Source organism: Lampetra fluviatilis, chromosome 4 (assembly GCF_964198595.1).
Source record: "Lampetra fluviatilis chromosome 4, kcLamFluv1.1, whole genome shotgun sequence".
Taxonomy (NCBI): domain Eukaryota; kingdom Metazoa; phylum Chordata; class Hyperoartia; order Petromyzontiformes; family Petromyzontidae; genus Lampetra; species Lampetra fluviatilis.
This window is the reverse complement of record NC_136278.1, coordinates 26,583,009-26,604,039: the sequence shown is the minus strand read 5'-3', so window position 1 is coordinate 26,604,039 and position 21,031 is coordinate 26,583,009. Positions and strand designations below refer to the sequence as shown.

At 44.4% G+C, this 21,031-nt stretch overlaps 1 protein-coding gene across 15 annotated transcripts in view; it reads left to right on the top strand.

Annotated features, from left to right (window-relative positions):
• Nucleotides 1-21,031, top strand: part of LOC144931700 (microtubule-actin cross-linking factor 1-like) — a 244,250-nt gene that overhangs the window by 119,861 nt on the left and 103,358 nt on the right. For all 15 annotated transcript variants that reach the window (XM_078855898.1, XM_078855897.1, XM_078855893.1 and 12 more), the window contains 20 exons: nt 156-310; nt 1,189-1,387; nt 2,861-2,989; nt 3,376-3,453; nt 4,072-4,233; nt 4,492-4,596; nt 5,060-5,155; nt 5,364-5,489; nt 6,317-6,469; nt 6,778-6,932; nt 7,570-7,696; nt 8,055-8,238; nt 8,648-8,805; nt 10,802-10,980; nt 11,694-11,832; nt 12,797-12,990; nt 13,535-13,697; nt 14,651-14,734; nt 15,248-15,346; nt 16,915-17,013. In XM_078855898.1, the coding sequence (XP_078712024.1) occupies nt 156-310; nt 1,189-1,387; nt 2,861-2,989; nt 3,376-3,453; nt 4,072-4,233; nt 4,492-4,596; nt 5,060-5,155; nt 5,364-5,489; nt 6,317-6,469; nt 6,778-6,932; nt 7,570-7,696; nt 8,055-8,238; nt 8,648-8,805; nt 10,802-10,980; nt 11,694-11,832; nt 12,797-12,990; nt 13,535-13,697; nt 14,651-14,734; nt 15,248-15,346; nt 16,915-17,013 (2,784 nt within the window). The remainder of the gene's footprint in view (nt 1-155; nt 311-1,188; nt 1,388-2,860; nt 2,990-3,375; nt 3,454-4,071; nt 4,234-4,491; nt 4,597-5,059; nt 5,156-5,363; nt 5,490-6,316; nt 6,470-6,777; nt 6,933-7,569; nt 7,697-8,054; nt 8,239-8,647; nt 8,806-10,801; nt 10,981-11,693; nt 11,833-12,796; nt 12,991-13,534; nt 13,698-14,650; nt 14,735-15,247; nt 15,347-16,914; nt 17,014-21,031) is intronic.

The following is a 21,031-nucleotide window of genomic DNA, read 5'->3' as shown; positions in this document are numbered from 1 at the left end:
CTGTGTTAATGTATTATTATAGCGTAGAAGCAGTTTCATAAGTTAATGTTATGTCTTTAGTAAATAGTGTTTATTGGACAATTCTACTTATTTGTGTATCCTGTACTCGCGTCAAAACAGAAAGTAATAGATGATCCATGTTTATTCATTCTTAGGACTCGAGTCGAATTTCTTCCGGGCAGCAACCACAGAGCATGGCTGAGATTGCACAGTATTTAACGGAAACTGAAGTGAAGATCAGCAAACTCTTTGTGGACATCCAGAGTCTCAGAGAAGCAAAATATCTCCACTCGGAGCAGCTCTACTCCAGGTACGACATGTGGCTTCTTTCATTCACCCTGAATGCCAAACCAAAACAAATATCTCTACGTATACTTCCGGGGATGTGGCACGGTTGCCTTCCCGTCCCCGGCTGAGCACCACGGCGGCGAGATGTTGACTACCTCGCCTGGTATACAGGAGGTCATGGGTTCGATCCCGACCCTGACGCCCTGTATATTTGGAGTTGACATGTTCTCCCTGTGGTCGCGTGGATTTATCTCCGGGTCCTCTGGGTTTTCTCTCCACATTTAGAATTGCGCGTTCAGATTTTAGAGAGTTTTTGGCTGCTATAAATTTCCACGCAAGGAGCCACCTCGTTCAGCTACCATCTGTGGCGAGTTCTGTTTTTGAGAAAAGAGGTATGGTAGCTCAGCGGGGCCTATACCTGGTTAAATAAAAAAAGTAGTTTTAGTTTAATGGAGCATGAGCTTTCTCCTTGTAAAAAGGTTTCAGTTTTGTTGCCAGAAAAAAGGGGAAAAACCCTATTATTATATTTTGGTACTGGCAAAGGAGGTTTAATGATGTAGATGCTCACCCCGAGCCCTCATTACTTTGATAGTGCATTGTCTTTGAGCTGTACGTCTTTTGGCATCCTCTGGTCGAGCACCAATCGGGTCGAGGCTCAAAAGAAAGCCGTCCCTCGGTGTGGACCAATCAGTTTCAAGGACAATGCATATATTATCATAGTGTGTTTTTTGTTTGCATTTGACTGCAAGTATTGTGGCTAATGCAGACATGAATCCTCGTAAAAAGAAGGTTTCAGTTTTGTTGCCAGAAAAAAAAGGGGAAGAACCCCTATTATTATATTTTGGTCCTGGCAAAGGAGGTTTAACGATGAAGCCTTCTCGTCGTGCCGCGGCCGCACAGGGTCCTGCAGCTGCACGAGCAGTTGACGAGCATGCGCGCCGAGCAGGGCAAGCTCCTGGGCAGGGTGCAGCAGCTGCTGGAGGACAAGGCGAGGGACGCGGCCGCCTCCAGGGCGGCGGACGCCGAGCGCGTGCGGACCGAGGACGACTCCAACCTGAAGTATGCTCACGAACTGCTCGCCTGGGTGGAGCACAGCCAGGTGCGTTTGCGGCTGCCCGGGGTTACGGCACGGCAGATAAGTTGTATTCGCTCCTGATACGCTCGTGGGTTTAAATTTTTTACCTACGTGACTTTACCGAAAAAACCTAAGAATATGAATCCTTGCAGTCACGAAAGCTTCAAATCTAGAATTGCTGAAAACCGCGTGTTTCGGCGGCATAGCGGTTAGCGCGCCGTGCTATACGAGCCCGGGCCACCCGAGTTCGATTCCTGCTCACGACCAACGCCGGTGACGATGGGCCTCCCCCTACGTCGACTCGGCCTCAAATGAGTACCTGGTGCGGTGTGTAAATATCGCTGCTAGGGAGAGGAAGGCGGCCGGGCGTGGTGCTGGCCACCCACCCCCCTCGTGTGGCGTGCTGGCCTTCATAGGTGCTTGCTAACAGCACTTGTCCAAACAGTCTGTTCAGGCTATACGGAGGATCTTTGTATTTTGCTCGGCATGATTTTCTGACACGTCTGACATTTGGCTTCGCATTATGCCAGCAGCTGCCCAAGGGCATCGTGTTGTACAGCACGCACACACGATCCGCACATACTCTGGAAAGCCGTTCAGCAACACGATCCGTGAAAACCTATGCAGTCATAGTAGTAGTAATAATAATCATGATGGTGTCGCAACTTGTACTCAATTGGTGTGTCGGCTGGAAACAAAACATACAAAGTCTGCCATGCCCATCATTCAACAAAGAGTTACAATTTTAAATATATCTCATGAGTAATCTGTGAAAGTTCTGAAGGCCATTTTCTGGATTTTGTTTTGTAATTACATTACTTATACTAGTCTCTGTTAATACAAGTCCAGTTGCTTTTGTGAAAATACAAATAATATTGGCTAAAATTATATAAACAGTAAATAAGTGTATTCTGTATGTGGTGGTAAATGGTTGCTGGTCACAAGATGTAACTTTCCACATTGGCTAAACACAGTTTAATAGCAGCTTTGCAAAGTCCGCCATTCCAACAGCTTCACATATTTTTTAAAAATACAAATGTAAATGCATTAACAGTTCAACTGGCTCGCCCATGATACAGTGATACCTCGGTTCACGAACGCTTCTGTTCACGAACAACTTGGTTCACGAACAGAAAAGTTCATAAAAATATGCTCCGGTTCACGAACTCCGCTTCGGTTCACGAACAGAAAAGTTCATAAAAATATGCTCCGGTTCACGAACTCCGCTTCGGTTCACGAACAGAAAAGTTCATAAAAATCTGCTCCGGTTCACGAACTCCGCTTCGGTTCACGAACAGGAGCCGCGGCCATTTGAATGCTATTTCCAGGCTGTCACGTGGTCGTGACTTAACCGGAGTTACATTGAACCCTGTGGGAAAATGTGCCTCGGTTCACGACCAATTCGGTTCGCGACCAGAGTCAGTTCACGAATTAAGTTCGTGAACCGAGGTATCGCTGTATTTGTGTAACCTACCTGGTGCTTCTGGGTTCTTACAGTTACAAATTGACTCGGGTGACTGGGGCTCCGATCTTCCTTCTGTCGAGGCGAATATGGAAAGCCACAAAACTCTACACAGATCCATCGAGGACTTCAGGTCAAGTGTGGAAGAAGCCACAGCCAACAAGGTACGGTTTATTACCACATCATTTGATTCCCATAAAAATGTTATATCTTTGCTCTCCGGGAAGAGAGGCTTTGTTTATTCATGATCACTTTTTCATGGGTTCGATCACGAAAATGTAAATGTGTCGTTAAACCCACCACCACCCCCGACACAGCCAATTAGTAAGGTTTGTCACGTGAAGAAAACGTGCCAATTAGTTACTAATTCAGCACACCGGTGTGTTGGAAAGTAAACCCACAAGATTTACGAGTTGTCTACTGCGTAAACCCACCGCATTTACAGTTTGAGTGCTGTACTCAAAAGTCAACACGTTAGAATGGTTTGTAAAGTTGCACAAATGTGAGTGGAGTGCGTCGTGTGCGTGCTATGTCAATTGTTGTTTTACAGAGCAAGTTGTCATCGACTGTGAAGGCCGAGTACATTGGGCTTGTGAACAGCCTGGAGATAAAGTACACGAAACTCATGGTTTGTAACTTGGCTTATGCTTTCACACAGTGCAGCAAAGCCTAATGAGTACTCGTAATTAAGCATCGGTGTCTGTCACGTAATTTAACTCTCTAATACTTTCTTGGAAATTTGAAGTTTTTAAATGTAGTTCGTGGGTATCGGTTGAAGTAACCTCCTATTTAGGTCGGGATTCTGCCGTGGGTAGCGCACCGGACTTTTTGATCTCCTGGCGCAGCGGTTAACATAATGGGTCAAGTTACTCGCCTCCGTCCACCCATGAGTATAAACGGGTTACAGCACATGAAGTCCATCAGCAGGTCCCATGCGGTGGGATAAATTTTAGGTACTCCAAAGACGTCTGGCCAGCATGGAAGAGATAGGTTAAATACCGTCTAGAGAGTCTCTGTCGAGCTTCCTAGAGCGTGGCCAAGAAACCATACGGCTAGACCTTTACCTATTAGCTATAGTGATCTCTCTGTAAACACCAAGATTACTTTAGTTTAAAATAAAATTGCAATATTCCTCGTGAAACAATGTAATTTTGTCTCTAACTAATCCAAAGGGCACATACTTATTGACCACACCCTGTGGGCGATGGGAATTCTGAGCGGTTTGCATTGTGTGCCTTGAATTCAGAACGCGTCACGGAGCAGAGGGAGGCACCTGGACAGCTTGCACAGCTTCATCACACGGGCCACCAAGGAGCTCATCTGGCTGAACCAGAAGGAGGAAGATGAGGTGTCTTATGACTGGAGCGAGAAGAACAGCAGCACTGCCGTGAAGAAGGAGGCCTACGGTGTACGTTTATCCACTGCCCATAAGTCACTCGCACATCGCCGGAGACCGTAAGAGGCGGTTTGTTTCACTGGTATAACTTTGTCCAGAAATATGCGGTTTTCAAGGGCCGATGTGGAAATGTGAAAGCAAAGCAAGCCATTTAATTGTATGCATGCATGTTGAACTTCTTTCGCACGCTACGTAGCCGACCTTGGTAATATAATCGGAGGCGCAATGAAAACGTCACGTGATCGTCTTCATCTTTACTTCCTTGTGCAGGAATTTATGCGAGAGCTCGAGGAAAGGGAATCGAACATAAAGAGTATTCAGGAGAGCGGCGAGCAACTCCTGGCTGATGCCCACCCTGGAAAGCAGTCGATTCAGGTATGCAGTTTTATTTCAAAGATGCACCTGTGATCATTGGTATAGCCGTAATGACGATATATATTCTTGGGTTTTTTCGGTAAAGTCACGTAGGTGAAAAATTAAAATTAATAAAAGTAAAATAAATATAAAATAAAAATCACGACGTTTCGGAGGCAACACAAGCTTCCGTCTTCAGGTGGAACCGTCACAGCACGATAGCTGTATCAAGCTATTTAAGACGGAAGCTTGTGTTGCCTCCGAAACTTGATTTTTATTTTATATTTATTTTACTTTTATTAATTTTAATATTTTACCTACGTGACTTTACCGAAACAACCTAAGAATATGAATCCTTGCAGTCATGAAAGCTTCAAATCTAGAAGTAATGACGATGATTTATTTCGCTAACCCAACCCTGACGTGTGCTTCCACTGAACTCTCCTTTGGAATTGGGTTGTTTGACTGTAATTGTGTGTTACAGGCCTATATTGCAGCCATGCAAACACAGTGGAACTGGGTCCTTCAGCTGTGCTCTTGCGTAGAGACACACCTGGCCGAGAACACCGCCTATTTCCAGGTACGCTTACGGCACTGAGTGACGTGTAAGTCGCTGTTATCCCTCTATAACTAGCTACGTCTACGATCGTCTGCTTTCAAAACGAGGAAATGTATTTGCGTGCGCATAGCTACTTCCAATGCAGCACATCTAAACTACGAAATTCTTAGTCTATTAATCTTGTCAAGATGGGGTGCGATGATCACAAACTTCCTTTACTCGTTGCCAGTTCTTTCAAGATGCCAAGGAGGTGGAACAGCAGCTGAACAACCTTCAGGACACCATCTGGAGGAAGTACAAATGCGACAAGTCGACAAGTTTGACCCGCCTAGAGAATCTCCTGCAGGACGCGATCGTGAGTACTTTTGAGCGTTTGAGAGTTTAGAGTATTTGGCTGTTATAAATGTCCACATGATAAGTCACTTTGTCGAGCTATTGTTTGTGGCCAGGTCACTTCTGAAAAAGACCTATTTCATTCAATGGGCCTTACCTGATCAAATAAAATAGTAGTAATAGTTGCACTTTAATTTCTTTTTCATCTGAGATCCTAATTAAGTTGATTACGTGTGTAATGCTTACCCCAGTATTGAACCTTGTGGGTTGCCCCTTTTCCACGTTCATAACCACAATGATAATTGCAAGTCACCTGTGCCTTTTAACACGGGTTAGAATTGGCATAAATATTGTGAGGAAATATCCATGACTAGACTTAATGAAAACGTAGTTTGATGACGGGACGCTGCCATGGTATAATGGTTAGCACACTCTACTTGTGATCCACAGGTCGCCAGTTCGAACTCCCTGTCACGATAGTTGAAGTTTCTTAAATCCCTCCTCCACCCATGTCCCCACAGCAGCAGTACGAATGGGTAACACCGAGAGGTCAATCGATTGGAAGGGTCGCGTGTGGGTGGGGTAAACAGTGGGTGTCTGCCACCTCTTCCAAGACGCCTGGCCGGTGTGGAATAGGCGGCCGATTCCCTTCTCAGAGAGCTTTCCAGAGCTCCCTCTAGTGGAGGCCTCTTTTGGCAGCAGTGGGAATGAACCAAGGCATTACAAGGGCCGTTATCCCCCGTTACCTTTTCATCTCTCGGTTTGTTGAATCATTGTAGTCCGTGACCGCTTGCTGTTCACCGACGCAGCGCATTCAATCGGGCTCGAATGTGTGATCGTGTTTCCTAGGAGGAAAAGGAACAGCTCTCAAGCTATAAGAGCCGCGTGAACAACCTTGCGAGCAGAGCCAAGACTGTCGTGCAGCTCAAGCCCAGAAACCCAGACAGTTTCCTGCACGGCACCATTCCTATCAGGGCCATCTGTGATTACAAGCAGCTGGAGGTACGGATGCCCTCAGCGTGGTAACGTGTACTTCCACAGAATAAGTTCAGTACTTGCGAACTTTGTATCGGCGTGCATCTGTTACGTGCAGGCGACAAGGTTGCTTAAGGGATTGCTAACGTACGCATACCCGCTCGTACTGTCTTATGTTTCAATATATGGCGACGACTAACAGCAGTACACACGTGTTATTTTAATACTACATGAAGGCGTGCCGTGCACGCCTTCATGGATGCCACTCGCTAACAGCGCTTGCCCTAACAGCCCGTTAATAGGCTACGTGGGGGATATCTGTCTTTGTGTTGAAGATCACGCTGCACAAGAATGCCGAGTGCGTCCTGGAGGACAACTCGCAGCGCTCCAGGTGGAAGGTGATCAGCTCGAGCGGCAGCGAGGCCATGGTGCCCTCCGTGTGCTTCTCCGTGCCGGCGCCAAACAGGGAGGCGATCGACTTGGCCAGCAGGTGTGGCCCAGTGTGCTGTGGGTTCTGCCATTGGCAGTTTGGCACGGTGATTAGAAGGCAACACTTAGTGCAATGGGTGTGCAGTGGGTGTTGGCGGCAGCGGCACAGTGCACTCTGAATTTGGTGATCTGTGTTCGATTCCTGGCCGCGGATAACATCGGCGGTTAGTTCCTCCTGGGTGACTCCCCCTTTCGACCAAATCCACACTGACCACTGTGGTGAAGTATGGTCAGACAGCCCCCCGATTGAGATGATGTGGAGAAGCCTCCATAAAACTTCTGGAGATTATTTCTATTATTTCGTGTTATTTATAATGGGCATGTATTGACATACCCATTACATTTTTAAAGTGAGAAATAACCAAACCGTAACCTAAAGTTCTGGCTCATACTCCCTTTTCATATATTACACAGATATGGAATTATAATTAATTGGTTTATGCTAGGAATTTAACGAATGAACATATACATTGGCTACCTTATATATCCCGTTATGTAAGTATTTTTTTTTTTGCGGTTTTATACATGTTTTTAGTTTTTCTCAGGTTCAGTGGAAATAGATATGGTGAGTTTGTTGTGCATTTCTGTTTCCAAGGATACTTCTGTAACCAATAAGCGATGGTGCGGTTCTTTGGCAGACTTGAGCAGCTGTACCATGACATAGGGACGCTCTGGCACCAGCTGTACACCAATATGCAGAGCGTGCTTTCCTGGCACTACTTTGTGAGTGACATCGACGTCATCCGCTCTTGGAACACCAACATGGTATGGCAACACGCTGCGACCTTTCAACCAATGTTTATGAAATGCAAAGTCCATTGCTTTCGCCCTCGCTAAGAAAGATCGATAGAAAAAAGTGCCATTGTAAAAATTATCTCGGGCAAACATTAATACAATTCACACTTTTTTTTGGCATGTTAGTTTACAGCACAAACTTTAAACACGATTTTTACAATCGGACTTTGAAATGTTATCTTCAGGTAGTTTCGGTATGGATACGTGAGATAGTTAGTTCGATGCACCCCTGCCGTTGGACTTTTAATATACCCGCTAGAATTCCGTGACGTAGTTTGCTCCTTGTGATTTGCTGTGGCTTTGCGCGTTGTTCCGACGTCCACCACAGTTTCGCAACATTTCTCCGGAGGAGCACGCCAACGTCATGCATGATCTGACGGTGCATTACGAGGAGTTCTTGAAAAACAGCCGGGAGTCCGAGGTCTTCACCCCGTCGGAACTCTCTCAGCTGGAGCGCGACTTCAACTTCTGCCGACAGCACTACGAGGAACTGCTTCTGACAGTCGAAAAAGGTAATGCGAGGACAGTGGTGGTTCCTGCTTTGTTGACGGTGCTAATTTAGCAGATCGCATTTATCAGCTTGAAAGTACGTCTCGCAGTTTTCTCTGATGTTGCTGATATTGTCAGCAAAGTTGACGAGGTGCTTTTATTCCGTCTTCTCTAAACACACAATTTATACGATGTCATTCATGTTCACATCTGTGGGAAACATCAGCGGCAATCATGTGCCAGTCGGTGTCTGTATATCTCCAACATTCAGTCTATTGTTGCTTCTGATACAACGCTTTGGGTTGATGTAGGTGCCAAGAAATTTGACAGCCGTGTCTGATTCATTATATTCTCGGCGCCGATAGCTATCACTTTCATTTGATTCACAATGCGAGTCCGTCTCTCTCTATCGCGTGTCTGGATGGCGTGCAGAGGACCAGGATGAGACTGCGTGTCGCAGTCTGATTGCCGAACTGCAGGGCGTGCAGCAGCGTTTGGAGAGCTGCGAGGAGCGCATGGTCCGCATGATCCGCACCCCCTTGGACCAGGATGCCCTGCAGGACAATGCCAACCGCATCTCCGAGCAGGAGGTGCGTGACTGCACGGCGCTCGCTCACAAGCAGTGCTGCCTAAGTGCCAGTGCCTTCCTTTTTGGGAGTGGCTTTTTCAGCCACAATCAGTTCCCTGCTGGATGATCATGTAGCCCAACCGAGGCCATCTCTCATGGTTCTGCGATGTAACAATCCAACCACTCCTGTGATGTAACAATTCAGCACGGTTGGTTACGTGCGGTGCGAAAGAAGTTAAACGTACATGCATGCATACTTTTTGGAGTGGAAATAATATAACTTGAACAGTTGTTGACAAGTTTAGCGAGCATAACATTTCCTTACTTTTCTTTCGTCTCCGATGAGTTCAGTTATTTTGTAAAAAATAATGTACATTTTTGATTTGAAGCTTTCATGACTGCAGGAATCCATACTCTTTGGTTCTTTCGGTAAAGTCACGTAGGTAGAAAATAAAATAAATCGCGACGTTTCGATCGCAACACAAGCGGTCGTCCTAAGGCGGAAAACATATAATCCAGCAATGGATCAAAACGTCGTGATTTATTTTATTTTATACCTACGTGACTTTACCAAAAGAACCAAAGAGTATAATGTACATTGTTATTTTTATTACAAAAAAAACGATTATAGTGAGAACGCATTGCTCAATAAAGTAGGTTACATTTTGTGAAAATGTAATTATTCTCGCTTCCAGAATGACGCGGTATATACTATTGCCAAGTGGTGAATTGAAACCGTTGTGCGAGGGACGTGACCACGGTGGGGGCGTGGGTGGAACGACAGAAATGTTCACAGCCTTGCGACCGCTTGCCCGTGGCGCTACCCCAGCTATCTGGGGCCTGTGCATACACGTTTTGGGAAAGCAAGAATGAATTTGCAGTGTTAAAATGCTTCTTGAGAAGCTCCGAGTATTTTTTGTTTGGCATGTCAGAATGTTTTTCATCAGTTATTCATTGTTGTTAATGCTTTTTTTCAGCTCGAGCAAGAATGTGTAAAAATAGGTTGCTGTTGAACAGCGCAACTTTTATTATTTGTGTTCATTATAGATTATATTCTGATAATAATTCGACATACCTTCATCATTAATCTTTTTTTTTATTGGTAGGCAGTTCCAAATCAATATGTTTAGTATCATGGAAGTTTTCAATATTACGCATGATTTAGGTTTTGTATAACAAATGCGATCAACACATGATCTCATCGATGTAAATATTGTGTTCTTGAACATTCCTTGAATAAATAATGTTTCTTTGCCTGCTTATTCACAAGTTCCAATCATGTTTTTCTCCTATGGTAATTATGATTTTTATATAAAATGTATTAGCATGTGGAAAATACGTTCCTGTAATTTAAATACATTTACGTGCAACTCTGTGCTGGGAATTTCATCGACGTGTCGGGAGAGCAAGTTGAAAGTTCGCAATGGAAGATGCCAGGCAATCATTCTAAATGCAATCTGGAAGGGTGTGATGGGCAGGGCACACGTGCAGTATGAAAAAGGGCAGGTTACAGAGACTGGCATTGGAGTATCACCCAGAGGTCAGCAACCAATGGGGACCCCTAAAGCCAAACGATGAGACACTTAGATTTCGATTTAAAGCTTTCGTGACTGCAGAGATTCATCTTCTTGGTTCTTTTGGTAAAGTCACGTAGAATGGAAATAATAAAATAATAAAAATAAAACATAATTAAATAATTCTCACTTGTGATTCTCACTTGTGAGAATTATTTTATTATGTTTTATTTTTCTTATTTTCTTATTTCCATTCTACGTTACTTTACCGAAAGAACCAAGAAGATGAGACACTTGTCAACTGTCGAAAAAACCAGGAGCCAGCAAGGGGAGGAATGACAAGGTGTGGTGGCATCAGCAGAGTTGGCATTGATATCCTTGATTCATTCAGCAAACCGGTACGGGGCACTCTTAACATGCTATTGCTGCGCCAGGTCATCTTGCTGACGCTGACGTTGATCGCTTTCGTCCCTTCCATTCCGTGCTCCTCCCTTTTCTGGGCAGCGCTTGCACGGAGACGTGGAGGAGGTGAAGGCCGGGCTGCAGCGCACGAGCGCGAGCTGCGAGTCCGTGCTCGGCCAGAGCGTGGCCGTGCCGAGCCAGACCCAGCTTCGCTCCGAGCACGCGGTCACCCTGCAGAGGATGGACCAAGTCTACTGCCTCTCCTCCGTCTACCTGGAAAAGTGAGGACGGCGCCACACCAATCCACACGCAGTCGTAGCCTTTGTCTCGTGTCACTCAAAATCTGCTTCGGGACACCAAGGTCTCAAACTGTTACAGCCTCACGTCGGTTCTCTGCTGTCACCCCCCTTGGTGTGGAACTCTCTATCCCTTTACGTATCCCCAACATAAAATGCACTCTGACTTTCAAAAGACATCTAAAGACCTCCATCTGTTTGGTCAGGGCTTTCGAGCTGCCCTGAGCTTGGCTCCGCGCCTCTGAGTTGTTGACTTGTCTGCAAGATCTGGCGCGTTATAAATGTCATTATTATTACGTGACCTTAATGGACCGATGTTTTTGTTGTGATGACGTTTTTCTGTTGTTTTGTGCTCTTTGTGTTTTGGTGCAATGTCTTAATTTAATCCTTTTTGATTTTGCTTGGTAAGTAGGGTTTTAATTCACTTGGTAGTAGCTGTGTATGGGATTTGGTCCTCATATTTCATTGATGTACAGGGTTATGGGACGCTGTTAGCCTGAATGGCGCTATATAAAATGAAAGTGTTTACTTAATGTCATTTTTACGTTCATTTTATGATAATTTACTGATTTGGAAAAATGCTGCATAATTGGGTTCATAAAGACCTTACAAAACTATTTATGGAGAACATGAACTTAAAATGTTTTTCTAATAATGTTTTTATTATATAATTGCTTTTATAATTGTTTTCCCCGTAGGCTGAAGACTGTGGATTTGGTGATAAAGTCTGTGCAAGATGCAGAAATCCTCGTGAAGACGTTTGAGACCAGGCTATGCGAGGAAGAAAGAGTTCCAACTGACCCACAGGAAATACAGCGCTATAAAACCATTCTCAAGGTGACACATCGATCAGTTTTTTCTTGTTACCATTTTTGGCATTTACATTGCTGGTAAGGACATAGGTTGTTAGCCTCCTAGTTTTGTTGCCTTGTTCGCATGTTTTTTTTCTTTCCGAGCACTCTAAGATTCTTTTCACATGCAAAAAAAATATAACCGAAAGAATTGGTCGCATATCCCAAAGCTGAATTCTCCTGAAAAATGACCCGGAGTCATAGTTATCACAGACACAGGTGTAGCCATGCAATTACCTGCTCACATCACTGTTGGAGGAAGGGCCTCTGCTAGAGGGAGCTCTGGAGGTATTTGGCCTACTCTTCCACCCTGGCCGCACGTCTTGGACGAGGTGGGGGAGCGCCCACACTTTACCCCTCTGCACATGACCTGCCAGTATACTAACTTTATGCAGCTTGGTGGACAGAGGCAGAGGATTTTTTGTAAACTTTCCCAACTGTCTTCTTGGTTCTTTCGGTAAAGTCACATAGAATGGAAATAATAAAATGATAAAAATAAAACATAATAAAATAATTCTCACGACGTTTCGGCCACAACGCAAGCAGCCGTCCTCAGGTGAAGAACAGGTCTGTCGAGAAGACAGAGTCTGTCTTTTCGACATGTGACTTTACCGAAAGCTTTAAATCGAAATTGCCCAACTGTTTCAGCTGCTGCACCATATTGCAATTCCAATGACGCCAACCACTTGTTGGCAATTCCCACTTCCAACTACCATTGAATATGCACATACCTCTGGCATGACCCTGCCAGTGTTGTTCAACATAACTGCACGCGTTGTTAGTACAACTCATGGGCAGACTACCTCATCCTCGCAGCCCGCAGCGTGCCACTGATGAACTTCTTGTTTTGTCGGCGGCACCCCCCCCCCGCTCCCCCACAATGCTTATCATAGCCACGAGCGCAAGTATTGTACATGCGGCACCGTGTCTGTGTCCCCCACCACCGCCAGCAATGGCGCACCGAGGTGGACCAGCAGCAGGACCTGTTCCACTCGCTGGAGGACGAGGTGCAGAGGGCGCGCGCCGTCAACGAGCACATGTTCCGCGCCCACAGCGAGCGCGGCCCGGACGTCGATCGCTTCAAGGAGAGGGCGGATCAGCTGTGCGAGCGCTGGCACAGCGTCCACAGCCAGATCGACGCCAGGTGCCCCGCCCGCCCCCCTTTTAGTCGTTGTGATGACAATGACAGGAATAATAACTCTGCACGTGTTTGGTATTGGCGGCCCATCCCAACAGACAGGGCAAGGCGATCGCGACGGGTGCTGTTTCACTGCCGGTTAGGGGGGGGGGGGCAGGGCGATGTTGTAATTGTTTGTTTTGACTCAATGAAGTATATTGCGAGTCGTTTGCCTTGTGACGCCGCCAGCACGCTTGGCCTACTCGTTCACAAAGGGATCTTGATCGTCTGCAGTGGAACAGAGGGGGATGTACTTTTTTTTGGTAAATACACCCGCGGTGTTGACCAGGGCGTTTGCCGAACCGCGAACCCTCTGCAACAAGCGGGAAAGGCGTTACCGCTTGGCAGCCGTGTCAATGCCCCGCATACATTCGTCGCAGCTTATAGCCCGCTGAAGCGTTGCACGCATGTAACAATTTCACCTACCAGCACGCGGAGGCGAAACGCCGGGGCATCGTGCCGAACAACAACATGCGGCCCTTTGTGCGAACGTGTCGCGTTGACATTGCAGAGCGCGGGAGCTGGAGGGCCTGCAGAAGCAGCTCGGCTACTACACGGAGACGTACGTGTGGCTGGACAGCTTTGTGCAAGATGCCACGGGGCTCCAGGAAAGTCTCCAGTCCGCCAAGGCCACTGACAGCCGCAGCCTGACTGAACAGCTCCACCAGCAGCAGGTGTGTTGTGTGTACGAGCAGCCACTCGGTCTGGCCTCTATATGTGTGTCAGGCCTTCTGGAAACCAGTGGAAATAGTCTGGCTCTTCTTAAGATAAAATAATGAGCAAACAGGTTGTTCTTCTTGGTTCTTTCGGTAAAGTGACGTAGAAGGGAAGTAATAAAACTCATTAGCGACACTACGACGTTTTTTTGAAGACCTGTCTCCCAGACAGACCTGGTATTCACCTGAGGACGGCTGCTTGCGTTGTGGCCGAAACGTCGTGAGAATTATTTTATTATGTTTTATTTTTATTATTTTATTACTTCCCTTCTACGTGACTTTACCGCAAGAACCAAGAAGATGAATCCCTGCAGTCACGAAAGCTTTAAATCGAAATTTTAACAGGTTGTTGTTTTTTCCTTTGTTCGCCTTCCTTACTTCAACGCCAACATTCGTGTCTGTTGTTTATACTAAGGATAATGAATGCTTGCTCTCACATGCCTCAGGAACTGAAAGTGCCTTACATCACACCTCATGTGAACTATTCCAATACCCTTCTACAGTCTAGCCAAGGGCACCCTCAGTGGCAATTGTCCCTGTGCAGCACTAGATGTTTACGGTACCGGCTTTGTGGTTTTTCCCCATTGAGTAACTTGTCAATCGCAAATACAATTTAGCTGATTTGGGCCATGGTACCTGTACACGTGGACTGCTATTTTTCGTGTAACGTCACAGGAACTCCAACGTTCCACTCAGAATCAGACATGGCGCATCTATTTATTTATTTATGGTAAATAGACCCTGCTGTTTCAACCAGGGTGGCCAGTGGTCTCGAACCGTGAACCTCTGTAACAAGCGGCAATGAGGGCTTGCCGCTGGGCCGTGAAACGTTTTGCTGGGCCAAGTGCTCCAGATGGAATTGTTGGTAAGCATTCGCGCGAATATTGCGAGGCTGCGTTTTTTCTTTGCAGAATTTGGTCGTGGAGTTGGAAAAGAACCTTCCCAAGCTGAACGAGTGCCAGGAATACTCCAGCCAGTTCTGCACTGGAGTCAAGGTGAGCTCGAACCCTTTGCCGCTTTCAAATCACCATGCTCGTCTGACGTATGCTCCCGGAGTGAGGCGGTGTGGTAAATACAAATCAGGGAGCGGCCTCGTGACACGATTCGGCAGAACTAATTCTGGAATCGCTCGATTAGGTCTCTGTTACCAATACTAGGCAGCATTCTATCGTCCTTTTTAGAGAGTGGCTCACCAAATGTAAGTCATCCGACATGCAGTCGTGATATACAGCCTATGTGGCTGTACAAATAAATTACCACAGTGATTTGTGTGTATGTGTGTGCATTCATACATACACAATTAGCCTCAGACTATCTACTTATAACATTAGAATGCCTGGTATAATTTGGGATTTTTATAAAATCAACATTCAAATCCGGCATCGCGTCGGCAGTTATTTCAGTACCGCATTGTCACGTTGGCTGTTTCATCTCCGTGATATTGGGGGTAATGAGCTACCCAGTTTGCATTCAGTATTCCAATGCTGCCCCTTTTTCTCTCCAACCAGGACTACGAGATGCAGCTGATGACCTACAGGGCCATGGCGGAGAAGGCACCTGTGCGCAAGCGAATGCTGCAGTCGTCTGCTGATGTCACAGGGCAGCAGGTAGTAGGGATTTGGAGCCACGGGCTCTTTGCCACAGAAGTGGATCTTGCATTAAGGAGGGGGACTACAGTATCAATGTCACGATTGCATAGTTTTACACAGTTGTGCGCTGTGCTGATCCCCGTTGTGTTTTTCGGGATGTATCACCGCGTGTTGTTTGGCACAATGTTCGACATTTCGCTCCACGTGCTGGGAGCTTATTCAGGAACTGGATGAAGCAGTTGACGTTCTCCATCTGTTACATTGATCTTGTATGCACAAGAGATGAAACATAACATTGGCTGCTCAACTTAATTTATATTATCAAGGAAACTGTTGGTGAACTGCTACATTCAGTTCCCAAAGAAGCTCTTAGCAAGTGGAGCAAAACATGATGCCAAACAACACGCAGTAAACAACGCACACGAACTTACATTTTTGTGTGTTTCATACATAATTGGGAAACTTATTTTTTGCAAGCTTCTTATGCACTTCAGTAGGTTATATCAATGATAAAGTTATTTGTTCAGGAAAGCTTCCATAACGGTTAAGACTTTCGTTTTTTTTTTCACGGAGGTCCTGCAATGGCCAATTCTATTGCAAGGAATATTTGGAATGTGGGACAACACTGGAGTCACCCGGAGAAAACTCACATATGTTCATGAGGATAGCACTAAAAAAAACCTTTTGCTGCACTGCCATCTCTGGGCCCCATCCTCACCCAGTGGGTTTGGGAGTTGTCAAAATCTACTTGATCCATTGCCCCTCGCGTCCAAAAGTGCCTGATCACAGATATTCAACACCAAATGTGCCTGTGACTTGATTGTTCCTTCATTCTCAACAGAAAATTATTGACTTGATAGGTTCCAAGAACACATGATGAGATGTTACTATCATTTGTGCAAGCACTTCCAAGAGTTCATGAACAGTGAGCCTGGTGAAATTTGGGGAGCGCATCAGTAGTGAACCTTTGGTTCCTAGGGTGTTTCGGCCTTTCACACTATACACCCTCCCCAAAGGCGGCCAGCGACAGGGTGATCAATCCTACGCTTGCGTCCCATTCCCAATTAGTCATAGGAGTTGCCTTGTTGTTGATAGCCAACATCCCATAACATATTTGTTGTTAAAGATTGGCTTTTACCTTTTAGGCAATGTGGCCCTTTATTTTGATACAGATGCACGTCCTTGACGATATGTCTGTGCATTATGGCAGACATGCAATCGATGTAAATACTGATGCACCTATTGGCTTCAGTATTTAATAATTTCAGCCCAAGATGTGTTTGTGCACGATGATTTTTCTACCACGAGAATCTGGATAACTAGTGGCATATGCATACATGAGAAAGTGGGTCTGAGTTATATTAGCCTGAATCACGACCGCTTTATGAGCAACACTTCTTTACAGCAGCGTTGACATTAATCACACTCTCGTGTTGTGCAAGTTGTTTTTGCTTTAATCCAGCCCCCTCGGCGGATCCTAACGAGAACGCTCCTCGTTCGCGGAGCGGATTGTGTACATCTCGCTTGACCGCTGCGCACGTGTTTGGATCGCCGATGACTTTGCAAAATGTTGTTCCCCCTTACAGTTCATGGAGCTGCGTAACCGTTACAGTAGCCAGATTACTCTGGCTCGACAGAACGAGAAGTTCATCGGCGACACGCTGCGGCGCGCCCGCGAGGACGAGGTAGTGTCGCTAATGAGTTTTACTAACGACGCGTCGTGCGGTGACGTCGAACAACACTGGGCAGGGTCATGCCAGAGGCATGTACCTTGTATTCAACTCGAGTTGCCGGTTGGGAATTTGCCCACAACTATTGCAATTAATGTCACATTTTTGCGAAAATTTTAATGATGAAAAATATTTGATCATATTTGGATTCGGCGCCTTTGAAAATCTTTGGATACAAACTTCCCCAGTGCTCAGTTAAAACGCAGAATAGCTAAACGTTTTATTTTATTTCCCCCCTCAATTTTCTGGTGCTCAAAATATATATTTTTTTGTTCGGTTGTGTAAATTTATAATCATAGGTATGACTATATTGACAAGTTTCAGCTTTATACCCAACATCATCAGAATTTGTATGAATTACTCGCTAACTTATGCCCATCTGTATTTATGAAATGCCTGTATGTTCATATCGATTGACATTGATGGCAGTCAACCACAAACAGTGCTTATAGGACAGTGTTCCGTCTGCTGATTTTTTTAAATTCCAAAAATCGCTGTTTGGGCGTAGAATTGGCATGGGCTCCATGTAAAATAGTTTTACGTGAATCTTGACGAAGGCTCATTAATTGTAAATAGTGTTAACCAGTCACGATGTTATTTCTTCATTCATCTTTTAATTTAGTTTCTGACATCTCGTTCTGCATTTGACATGTAGCGCACATGACCACTACAGTGCTCCACTTGTGAGGCACAGTGTGTGCATTGTGTGACATTAAATGTTTGAGTAATGGACCTGAAGTTGTGGTCATTTTAGATTCTAAATATTGAAAGAAAAAATGTACTCGGTTGAAAGTATACCAGTGTTGTTTTGACTAAACAGATTCTCTCTCAAATGCTGAGAGAAACTGTTGATTCCTGCAGCGATTAACGACAAAAATGTTTTTTCGTGCAAAAACATTTTGTTACTTTTGTGGTTTGTGTAAGCAGCTTTTGTATCTAACACTACTAACATTTACGAAATGTAAATATGAAGTGATCTGAACTGTTGTTCAGTGCACTTTGATTCTACGTGTGTGCGCTCGTATGTGTGTGGGAGTTCATGCGTTGCGTTTGAAACAAACATTTGCTGTGCTGCAGAATGCTTGCTTGTCTGCATTATGAAGCAATACTGTGGCACATCCCGATAAGCCCTTTAGACTCTTCCACCAAACTGATCTGGTGCACCGTTGTTGCAGCACACGACCTGTGATGGACAATACAGCGTGCGCGCGATGAATTGTTTCCAAAACTAAAATCCTTCGTTATTTGCCTTCATTTGTGTATGCTGAAATATAAATACATATATATATACCTTAGGGTTGCCACGATGTATGTAGCAATACTACGATATATCGGATGATATCAAGTCCACAATAATATCGTCACTTCCTGGCAATATTTATAACGTTCACGTGAAAAATATACGTAGTTTTTCATTCAATTTCTGCTTCATAAAACGTGTTCTGCATATCTTCTTCTTGGTTCTTTCGGTAAAGTCACGTAGAAGGGAAGTAATAAAATAATAAAAATAAAACATAATAAAATAATTCTCACGACGTTTCGGCCACAACGCAAGCAGCCATCCTCAGGTGAAGACCAGGTCTGTCGAGGCGACAGCGTCTGTTCTGCATAATTTGACAGCATGGTGTTTATTCAATGCCATCAGCATCATGCATTGTCAAGTAATAATGAATAAAAACGACTTCTGGTCAGTTTATTTTGCGTGAACTGCAGTTTAATAACTTTTGAGCACTTTATTTGTGCTAGAAGTACATAAAGGCACAATAATAAGATGAGGCAGATGTGAAATACAGATTGAAGGTTAAGGAAAACTTTTATCGAGATTCTAAAATCATGAAATGTAATATCACAAAGTAAAAAAATTGTACCGTGGCAGCCCTAATATACACTTAATTGCCCAACATACAAAACTAAAAACTATCCTGCATGCTATGAAAGGTGTCCCAGTGCAGGCCAAGTTAAACAAAAGATATTCCCCATAATATTTTGTAGTGGCAGCATCCTGTAGTAAGCAACACAGGTGTCGGCTATAGTCGAAGGAACGGTATACTTTTTTATCGAGGTAACAGTGCGATTTGCAGCTCCTTCAACTTTGCGGTAAGATAACGCGATGGAAGATGGGACAAGATATCTACAGCCGATGGCCAACACGTGGACAAATGTCTTATTTGTGATGTGGTTTTCCTGTCTTTGATGTTTTTTCTCTCTCTCCTATTACGTATTCAGTTGTATTTTTACATTGCATTACCATGTTACCAGGGAAATGTGTAATTGGTGATCATGAACATGGAGTGATTAGGGGTGAATCACACCATTTTAACTGTTTCATTGTTAATTGCTCGTTATGGATGGCAATTTTATTTTGTTTAATTGCTGAACTTTACAGTATTTGTAAACACCAAGAGCTGGTAAACCTATGGCATGTCACCTAGTACAATTATTTCGTGGCATTATATTTGACTGAACACTTCCAGATTATTGGTAGATTGCTTTTCATTGCACTAACACTTGGTTATTCTCCAGGATTTTCACTATCATTTACAAGTGTGTGTTTGTGTGTAAATATGATATATAATCCGTTTTGTAGTTTGAAATCAGTGTGATGCCATGTCCCTTTCTTCCTCTTTAACTCATTGCACATACAGTAATTTTGAATAACATTAACTTACACAATTTTTTTACATGATGTCAGCATCACAAGAAGTGATCTAGAACAAAAAACCAAGTCGATTGCACGACATTTTATATTTCTTAATTTTGTCAATGTCCTTTGCCTCACTCGAATTACTTTCATACAGGGGAGAGCAATCGGCAATGTGCTCACTCTGTGTTGTCGAGATCATGTGCAGAGTTTGCCACTACATGCGTTTAACACAATTCCTGTCTTTTTCTGCAGCGACCTCACGCAATAGTGAGTGTCTGCACGTGTCTGTGTTTTGTGACTCATCACAGTAACCCTATTTTCCGGCTGATGTTTGAAAAAAAACGACTAACTTTCACCCGTGACCTACTCGTGCTGCAAAAAACACACGTCTCTTTGTTTTGTAATTAAGAGGTAAACGCTGGTGGCTTTCAGAATATCTGCCTAAATAAGCAAGGCGATGCAATTTACAGTAGTTAAATAAAAAAAGATACCTTTGTAACTAGCATCGCATAAAATCATTGAGGATTTCTACAGAATTTTTATATTTGTGCTGTATAGCTCGCCGATGTGTTTTCTCAGATCGTACCAAGTGTTAGCTTGGAATCCAACGTTTCGCTCCATGTGCTGGGAGCTTCTTCGGAAAATGAATTGGGCCACTCTCTGTAATCGAGGGAGAAAGTTAGTCGCTCCGTTAAGCTCCTGAAGAAGATCCCAGGATGGGGAGTGAAACGTCGGACACCATGCCAAAAAATATGCTGTACAATCTGACAACGCATCGGAGCTATCGTTAAGCATGACTTAAGCATGTGTTTACGATCATCGCAAGCTTTTAAACATTTAGCAACATTTATTTTACACACATTTTAATTCGCTTTCAGTGCAGATATTCGTTCGCAAAAAAAATATTACGAATGCAATATTTGACTACTTTGAAGTGTACGTTTTTTAATTTCAGAAACATATCTTGAACATAAATGAATCTTTGTATATTTAACGGAGGGAATGGAAAGCGGGAGTCGTAAGCATTCACGGAGAACTCGTTCATGTCGGCTCCCAGCGACGATGAAGAACCTGTATTGCTGCTGAAGCCTTTATCCAAGGGGCATTTGTGTGACTGCCATAACACCATGCAAGTGGCTTTGGAATCATCAGCCACACTGACTACTGCCCACATTGCGTTGAAATGAAACTCTACATGTGTGACGTGAAGAATTAATGGCTTCCATGGCAGCTAAATTCTAGAAGTTGTGTGTGCTGTGTGCTCTTCACGTGGGACTCCATAACATTTTGTTTCACTGCTTTTTCTTAACCCCTTAATACCCCAGTGTT